At 40.4% G+C, this 9,976-nt stretch overlaps 1 protein-coding gene across 1 annotated transcript in view; it reads left to right on the forward strand.

Annotated features, from left to right (window-relative positions):
• rbm38 (RNA binding motif protein 38) overlaps nucleotides 1-9,409 on the forward strand; it is a 26,748-nt gene extending 17,339 nt beyond the window's left edge. The window contains exon 4 of the mRNA XM_080762724.1: nucleotides 7,291-9,409. Coding sequence (XP_080618850.1) covers nucleotides 7,291-7,759 — 469 coding nt within the window. The 3' untranslated portion in view covers nucleotides 7,760-9,409. The remainder of the gene's footprint in view (nucleotides 1-7,290) is intronic.
• The last annotated feature ends 567 nt before the right edge of the window (nucleotides 9,410-9,976 follow it).

Below are 9,976 nucleotides of genomic sequence, written 5' to 3' on the forward strand. Positions count from 1 at the left end.
TGTGTGTGTGTGTGTGTGTGTGTGTGTGTGTGTGTGTGTGTGTGTGTGTGTGTGTGTGTGTGTGTGTGCGTTTGGTGAGAGAGAGAGAGACAGAGAGACTCAGTTTCAGTTGAATATTCATTGCTCAATATTTCATGAAGTGAATCATTAGCTATACGCTATACTATATCGACAGTCGCAGCGGTTGAATTCTGACATTTTCACATAATATTTAAGAAACATCATCAAATCATATTTGTTTTTGTGGCCTGATATTGTTTTGAACTATTTACCAGCTATATATTAGTTTATCTATCAGTTAGCTTTGCATTTTTAAATGTGCTAAACCTTTAAAGAAAGAAAGAAAACCTTTTCAGCGATAATTAATCTTATACAACAGGGAGAAATCTATTTTAAGTCATGTAGCAATGGTGGTGATAAGTGCTATTTAAATGAGAGGGTGCCCTGTTTAAGAGTGGTTCAGTGTGTAAATAGACACACACACAAATAGTTTTGTGTGTGTGCCGTGCGTACGTGCGTGTGTTTGTGCGTGTGCACACAACAGTAACATCTAATATTTATACCTTTTCTGGTGACGGTGGAAGAAGTATAAACTAGCAATACTATAATTAAATATTATACATTTGAGTACTTTACCTATACCTTATTTTATGTAAACATAGCACTATATAGTATATATATTTCATTACATAGATTTTCCACTGTTACACTCTTAGCTTATGTATGATTCATGATAACTACTTTGTATGTATTTGATGTATTTGAGGCAGCGGTGGCCGAACGGTTTGCGGAGCGGTCTTGATATCGGAAGGTCGCTAGTTCGTATCCCCGGACCGGCACGTTAAAATTACCACCGCTGAATTGCCCTTGGACAAGGCATTGAACCTCTACCATGAAATGTTCTATGAGCAGGGCCTGGCTGTAAACAAGTTCTTGAGCTTAGTCCAGTTACCCTGGGTAAACATGGTACCTTTCCTTTCCTTACCATGCTTTTTTATTCTTTGTTCTTGCTTAAAGGAGCATTCAGTGATTTGGGTGATTTGGAAAAAACCCTGGTCCACCCCGGTAACAAGATGTGCACATGCACGCACTACAGTGGGGGGACACGTGACAGGCCAACAGCACACACACACACCAAGGCCCGCCCCCACTCGATCATGATTGGCGGAAGGCTGGGCCACTTAGCCAAAAACAAAACCTAAGGTTTTTTTTGACCCCCCCCCAGGGGTTAACTGGGGACAGGGAGGAACTCCTTATATGGTCAGCACACTATAGTAGGGAGGATTTTATTTTTTTATCACTTAAAAATGTATTAATTTTGACAAAAGAAAACATACAGTACAAACAAACATGAAAAAAAAACAAAAAAACAAAAGAAATAAAATTAAATCGACATTGCGTTTCAAATCTTGTCTGTTACATTACATATTTCTAGGCATTTGCTGTTGTTTCTCATTCATTAGTAGGGAGGATTATCACAACAAAACAAAAAAAAGAAGTGATATTTGAATTAAGTGAAATCACTGAATATACCTTTAATGTAAATCGCTCTGGATTATGAGCGTCTGCTAAATGACTAAATTGAAAATGGTATACAATGACTTATTGGACTCTAAACGTTAGGAACCTTTATTGTATCCTGATGAACTTGCACAGACGTGGACAAATCTGCAAGAGATTAGGCAACTATGCTTGTTGGTCATTTATTTTACTGGAAATAAGGATCAGTATTTCAAGCAGATGTACAGTAAGCCTGACACACATAGCAGTATTGCTTTCCTATACACCGCTCACCCCTTGTGTACCAACGGAGCATGGTGGTACAGAGGGGTCGTTCTTCATGTACAGTATTACTTTCCGCTACAGGGGTCACCCCCGATCGAGCCTCTTCCTGAACCTCCCAACCCGTTCACACGGCATCGTACAGAGGGGTCGGTCTTCCTGTACAGTGCGTTTCTACACTGATTCCGGTCCAGCCTCATCACACAATGATCAGAAAAGTCGGTATAAAAGTCTCTGCAATCACAGAGTTGAAGGTAGATCAAAATGTTAAAAAAAATCATCACACCCGTGTGAACTGAGTGGTGCAACTCCCCTCTCTCTCTCCCCCCCCTACTCTTCTCTCTCTCTCTCTCTCTCTCTCTCTCTTTCTCTCTCTCTCATTAGCAGGCAACAGTGCAGCACTAATACTATCTCTCTCTCTCTGTTTCTGGCACAACAGCGCCCCTACTGGTACTCATAGTCATATACTGGTGCTCATGGCCACATAGGTGAACACGGACATTGCTGTTCCTTGGAGTGGTTGCACCACAAAAAAAAAAAGCTATGGCATTTATAGTAATCAATGCCACATGTACATATAGTGTTTGTTCATATTTCTGGTAAACAGAAAATACAGTTTAGCTGGTTTGCCAATTTCAGTCAAACAGGGGAGAGTACCCATTTATATGCTTCAATTTTATAGTGTCCCAGTTCCAATTTTGTCTGCTCATTTCATTGTGCCATCACTTCCAATTCCATGTGTTTACCCTGTATCCTGTATGAGTTCCTGATTGAATCAAATTGGTATCCCAATGCATTTTCTGTTTACTAAAGCGCCAGAGAGACAGGGACACTCCTGTTACTGCACAAACACATATAGAGCTATTTAACACTTATATTTCACGTTTAACCTTAGAAAATGTAATGGCTTCTCACTTCACAAGTGAATCTCAATTGCCTTTAACTGGTGGTACTTACGGCTCACAGCAGGTCATAGAAGTCTTCTCGCATCTACAGTCATTGCACTGAGTGTTGAACCATCTGGAGCCTTCTGCATGCCATAGTCCATCCACTTCATCGTAACAATGAGTTAAACCTATGGATACATAATATAGGCAAATTAACTCTCTCTCTCTCTATCACTTTCTTTTAAATGTTTTACTTTGTTACAGATACAGAATACAATTGTAGTGGAACCAGTGGCTGTTATGTAACTTCTGTTCGTTTTACCTTGTCTCCTACATGTATGTGGGCAACTGCCTTTATGTACAATCATCATGGTTCCCGGATCACTGAAGGCAGCAGGGCACAACAGTAAAGCTAGAACCAAGTATTTCTTCACAAGGGAAAAGAAAAATAGAGTTAAACTGGCTTTGATATATCAGGATATACGTATGCATCGTACAGAGGGCTCGGTCTTCCTGTACAGTGCGTTTCTACACTGATTCCGGTCCAGCCTCATCACACAATGATCAGAAAAGTCGGTATAAAAGTCTCTGCAATCACAGAGTTGAAGGTAGATCAAAATGTTAAAAAAAATCATCACACCCGTGTGAACTGAGTGGTGCAACTCCCCTCTCTCTCTCCCCCCCCTACTCTTCTCTCTCTCTCTCTCTCTCTCTCTCTCTTTCTCTCTCTCTCATTAGCAGGCAACAGTGCAGCACTAATACTATCTCTCTCTCTCTGTTTCTGGCACAACAGCGCCCCTACTGGTACTCATAGTCATATACTGGTGCTCATGGCCACATAGGTGAACACGGACATTGCTGTTCCTTGGAGTGGTTGCACCACAAAAAAAAAAAGCTATGGCATTTATAGTAATCAATGCCACATGTACATATAGTGTTTGTTCATATTTCTGGTAAACAGAAAATACAGTTTAGCTGGTTTGCCAATTTCAGTCAAACAGGGGAGAGTACCCATTTATATGCTTCAATTTTATAGTGTCCCAGTTCCAATTTTGTCTGCTCATTTCATTGTGCCATCACTTCCAATTCCATGTGTTTACCCTGTATCCTGTATGAGTTCCTGATTGAATCAAATTGGTATCCCAATGCATTTTCTGTTTACTAAAGCGCCAGAGAGACAGGGACACTCCTGTTACTGCACAAACACATATAGAGCTATTTAACACTTATATTTCACGTTTAACCTTAGAAAATGTAATGGCTTCTCACTTCACAAGTGAATCTCAATTGCCTTTAACTGGTGGTACTTACGGCTCACAGCAGGTCATAGAAGTCTTCTCGCATCTACAGTCATTGCACTGAGTGTTGAACCATCTGGAGCCTTCTGCATGCCATAGTCCATCCACTTCATCGTAACAATGAGTTAAACCTATGGATACATAATATAGGCAAATTAACTCTCTCTCTCTCTATCACTTTCTTTTAAATGTTTTACTTTGTTACAGATACAGAATACAATTGTAGTGGAACCAGTGGCTGTTATGTAACTTCTGTTCGTTTTACCTTGTCTCCTACATGTATGTGGGCAACTGCCTTTATGTACAATCATCATGGTTCCCGGATCACTGAAGGCAGCAGGGCACAACAGTAAAGCTAGAACCAAGTATTTCTTCACAAGGGAAAAGAAAAATAGAGTTAAACTGGCTTTGATATATCAGGATATACGTATGTATAATAAATCTATAGTTATCTTTCATTAGATAACTAAACTACAATAAAAAATACAATATTTAAGTAAAACAAAACTCACCATGGTGGAAGCTGAGTGGGACCAATGGTTGTCTCCTTAGATATGTTGTACTTGATGTGTGCTTGCCTCTGGTTTATAACTAGTAGGAATCCTTAGGGAATTAAATAAATGTAAGGTCTGTAATGGGAAATCTTCAATGAAACTCAAAAAAGAGAGACCACAGAATAGGATGAAACAATCAGAGCTCCCATGAAACCTGAACAGCATGAGAGGAAAGTCTCCCAAATACATGTAGCCGGGCGTATTTATACAAGTGAGAAGGACTATATGTAGATGAGAAGTTTGGTTTGTGGACAGTTCCTGATTGAATCAAATTGGTATCCCAATGCATTTTCTGTTTACTAAAGAGCCAGAGAGACAGGGACACCCCTGTGACTGAACAAACACTTCAGATTAGAATCAGAATATAGAGCTATTTAACACTTATTTTATTTCACCAGGTGGCGTGCATAGTAGTCCTTGTTTAGGCACAGGGCCATGCATATACTGTAGGCCAAACAGACAGACTTAAATAACCCAAAAGAGACGGACACCTAAAATGAAGCTAACAGCACATTACAGAATAAAGTATAGTGAAATTGTATACATTTGAGTACTTCCATATTTCCCATTGTAGGACTCGTCCAAGTCCATGTGTCATGTAGAGAGAAATATAACAGCAATTTAACCATTCTTTATCTGATTCTTTCTTTAACCTTATTTCATCTTAATTTTTTCTTTCTTCTTTAACTTAACCTTAAGATACAAACTCGAATGATTCTTGGCGGATGTCGAATTAATTCTTGACCCCAGACTTTTGGGGGTCAAAAAATAAATCACCGACAGGGTGATTTATCTTATCTATCAACAATGACCACACGGCCATACATTATACCACTTATTACACGGCTACTTATAATACACAAATTAATACATTGACACAAACGTGACAACAAAACAAAGTATTGCCTTGCTTACGGTAATCAAAGTATTCAAAGTTGGCCCGCACAGTCGCAAGTCGCCTCAGAAACAAGGAAGTGAGTGTTGGAATGGAATCAATTTTCGGGGACTGCATCGTCTATTTCTCGCTTCAAATGTGTTCAAAAACGTTCTTGAAAGCATGTTGTTTAGTTAAATGACTTTGTATGTTAGTTTCGTATTAATAATCCAAATCCGCAAAGTAACTTGTAATTCAAGTTTTCAAATTATTGTAGTGGAGTTAAAACAAAGTACAGTATTTGCCTCTGACATTTAGTGGAGTAGAAGTATTCAGTATTAACAAATGGAAATACTCAAGTACCTTGACATTTGAAGTGGATTTTTCACGATCAAAAATGGAAAGAAGTCGAAGTCCAGATCATGTAAAAGTTCAAAAGTGAGGAGAACACAATCACGAGTTTATTACAAGAGCGCTCCTGGAGAAGCATAACACCTCCATGACAACTCCCAATCACAGGTTTTTCCCCTCTCTTATACATCTCGAGAGGTACCAAAAGAATAAAAATACATATGGTTGAAAAGGCAACAAGACACTCCTTCGACACATGTCCCTACCGTATATGGCTTAACACATGCCCTTACATGCTGTTTCTCTGGTCTACTAGAATAAACACAAATAGGTATTTGACTTCTGGTAACAGGTGGAAGAGTATTTTCTCTGTCAACAGTTAGCTTACATAGACTGAAAAATGTCATTTTCCCATTACAAATTGTACCTGAGTAATTGTATTTAGTTGTATTTAGTCCGCTGATGAGCCAGCGGACCGCCATTTGAAAAAGATATGCCAGGGACCCCCATAAGATAAGATTACCTTGTATCCTGTATGAGTTCCTGATTGAATCAAATTGGTATCCCAATGCATTTTCTGTTTACTAAAGAGCCAGAGAGACAGGGACAACCCTGTTACTGAACAAACACTTCAGAATAGAATCAGAATATAGAGCTATTTAACACTTATTTTATTTCACCTTTAACATTAGAAAATCTAATGGCTTCTCACTTCACAAGTGAATATCAATTGCCTTTAACAACTGGTGTACTGGGGGTACAGCAGGTCATATAATTCTTCTCGCAGTGACAGTCCAGGTTGAACCATTTGGAGCCTTCTACATGCCATGTTCCATACACCTCATCGTAACAATGAGTCATTACGGATACATAATACAGGCAAATTAACTCTCTCTCTAACCTATTTACTTTGTTACAGAATGCAATTGTAGTGGCAGTTCTGTAACTTCTGTTGGTTTTACCTTGCCTCCTGTGCATTCCAGAGCAGCCTGCATGTATCACTAAAGGCAGCAGGGCACATACTGTAACAGTAAAGCTAGAACCAAGTATTTCTTCACAAGGAAAAAGACAAATAGAGTTTTTTTATAAACTGGCTTTGATGAATCAAGATATACGTATGTATAAATAAATCATAATGAAAAACATAAAACATCTATATCTTTCATCAGATAACTAAACTACAATAATACTATATTTAATATAAGTAAAACAAAACTCACCATGGTGGCAGCAGAGTGGGACCAATTCACAATATGTTGTACTTGATGTGTGCTTGCCTCTGGTTTAAATAACTAGTAGCGAGTCCTTTGGACTTAAATAAATGGAGGGGCCTGCCCTGCAATTCATCTTCAATGAAACTAAAAAAAGAGAGACCACAGTGTTGATGAAACAATCAGGTTTAATGGGAGCTCCCACAGTAGTAGTCCTTGCTTAGGCACAGGGCCATGCAGAGGCCAAACAGACAGACTTAAATAACCCAAAAGAGATTCAGTGTAATGCATAGCAGTATAGGCTAATGTTCTTTCTGTGTGCTGTTCTTCCAGGTTGGCCCAGCAGTATGCCCAGCAGTACGCCCAGCAGTACGCCCAGCAGGCCGCTCAGCAGTACATTTACCCTCAGTCGTTCCTGCAGCCCAGCCTGCTGCTACAGTCCCAGCTCAGCCCCGCCACGGCCGCGGCAGCGCTACAGTCCCAGCTCAGCCCCGCCGCGGCCTCCCCCTACAGTGTGGACTACAGCGCAGCGTACAGCCACTACTCTGCCATGGTACAGCAGGAACAACAACAGCAGCAGCAGCAGCAGCAGTACCCTTACTCCCCATCGCCGTCGCCCTCTGCTGGCTACATCAGCTACAGCTTCTCCCCCGCCACCCCGGGACCAACTGTCACGGCGCCCCCGACCCCTCCGACCCCGGTCCACCACGCTTCCCTGGCTTCGCTCAGCGCTGCCTCTGCTCCGCCCCCTGCCGCCTACCTCCACTACCCTCTGCACCACCAGCCCGACCGCATGCAGTGAGTGAGCAGCCCCCCCTCCCCCCGGAAAAAAGACAGCGGGTAGCAGCCCGGTGACTTGAGCAAAATGGAACTGCGGCGCCATGACCTGTGACATCATCTGAATGAGACAGTTTAAATCCGGGAGAGAGTGTTACATAATCAAAGGGCTTTTAGAAAACACTCTCATTCCTGTATTATTATTTTTTTTTTTGCTTTTAAATATACAGTATGCAGTATGTTGTTGTGGTAGATATTAACCACATTGAACCTGGCCGTCCCTATTTTTGGGAGTTATATATAGGCCAAAATTCTCTAAAACATCCTAGGCCTATACTTAATCTATGCCGAAAATAGTCACCTACAGGATCAACAACGTGTCGCAATGCAACGCGTTGTGAGCTTGTAGATCAGCAGTTTTCGTCACTATGACAGTGCCGGGCTTAAGTGGTTAATGTGAACGATAGATCGCCGCCTTTGGATGCTTTTTTTTCTGATGAGCGGTGATTGACATTGGGGTGGTGAACATTTCAGAATTGATTTGGGATCTTCGACCCTCACAATGAAGAATGGGTTCAGAAGGCAGCCTGCGGACGGTGCAGAGTGGGTGGATTCTATCCGATGCTGAAGAGAACGCTGGATGGTCCCAGCCACGCTGAGTGTGGGCTCTTTCTCCAGGAGCACAGATCCAATGACCCGTTCTTTATAGGATCACCTTTCTAGCCATGGTCTTAGAATCCTCTGAGGTTCAAATGTTTAATAATGTTTTTTGTTATTTTGCTATACCGTACCTGTACTTGTATCTTAAATGAACAAAAGACAACAAAACTAGATAACATTTCTAGACATCTCTTTCTGACTGTCCAATCCACCTTTACTCCTTTTTATGTACTGCTGGTAAGTTATTACATAATGATAATCACAGTTGAACTAAATATGCAATTATGATTATATACAGTAGAAGGACTAAATATGCAATTATGATGGTGTACAATAGAATGACCATGAATAAGGTAGGCAACACTGTAATGTTCTTTTTGTATTGTCACTCGTAGAGACACTCTTCATTATATTTTACCCTAAAATCATGGGGCAACTGATGGACTTCTTACAACCTGGGATTGGTCTTGGAATATTTTGAATTGTGATACGCAATCACAATATAATACAGATGAAACCTGTTTTGTGTGTTTGTGTATGCTGACAACTACACAAACAGAAGCACAATGTAGGCTTATATGCACAGACTGTGCATGCATTTTCTGTGTGTGTGTGTGTGTGTGTGTGTGTGTGTGTGTGTGTGTGTGTGTGTGTGTGTGTGTGACTGTGACTGTGTGTGTGTGTGTGTGTGTGTGTGTGTGTGTGTGTGTGTGTGTGTGTGTGTGTGTGTGTGTGTGTGTGTGTGTGTGTGTGTGTGTGTGTGCGTGTGCGTGCGTGCGTGTGTGTGCGTGCCTATCGAGAGATGCAGTACACCCTAGTGCCAGGATCTATTTAAGCCTATTGTGTTAGTGAGTTGTTCCATTGTCTGTCCCAGCTGCAGAAAAAAGAGCTGCTAATAGGAATCAAGCAATGTATTTGTACTGCTATAGTTCTTTACAACAAAGCCATACAGTAAATGCAGACAGAATATGCAAAATAAAACATTTCTAAGTAAATAAAGTGTTGAGGAGTCAGAGCGCGGTGGAAACAAAAAGTGTATTTATTGTCGTGTTTTACATGCATTATAAAGAGACACAAATATACATGTCCTGCCCATGTGTGCATGCAGCATACAGCAGACACACTATGACTATTATCGTACGGCATACTATAGCACGCCGTTTTTCATCATTTTGGAGGATTTGAAAAAAATGAAAAAATAAAAAAACGATGGGTTATAGCCCATGTTTTTTGAAATTTTGAAAAAAAAGTTAGCCTCGTTTCTCATCATTTTGGACGATGGGCTGTAGCCCATATCGTACGGCATACTATAGCACGCCGTTTTTCATCATTTTGGAGGATTTGAAAAAAAATGAAAAAATAAAAAAACGATGGGTTATAGCCCATGTTTTTTGAAATTTTGAAAAAAAAAGTTAGCCTCGTTTCTCATCATTTTGGACCATGGGCTATAGCCCATATCGTACGGCATACTATATAGCACGCCGTTTTTCATCATTTTGGAGGATTTGAAAAAAATGAAAAAATAAAAAAACGATGGGTTATAGCCCATGTTTTTTGAAATTTTGAAAAAAAAAGTTAGCCT

The sequence above is a fragment of the Protomyctophum bolini genome (assembly GCF_963924005.1).
Source record: "Protomyctophum bolini genome assembly, chromosome: 5".
Lineage (NCBI taxonomy): Eukaryota > Metazoa > Chordata > Actinopteri > Myctophiformes > Myctophidae > Protomyctophum > Protomyctophum bolini.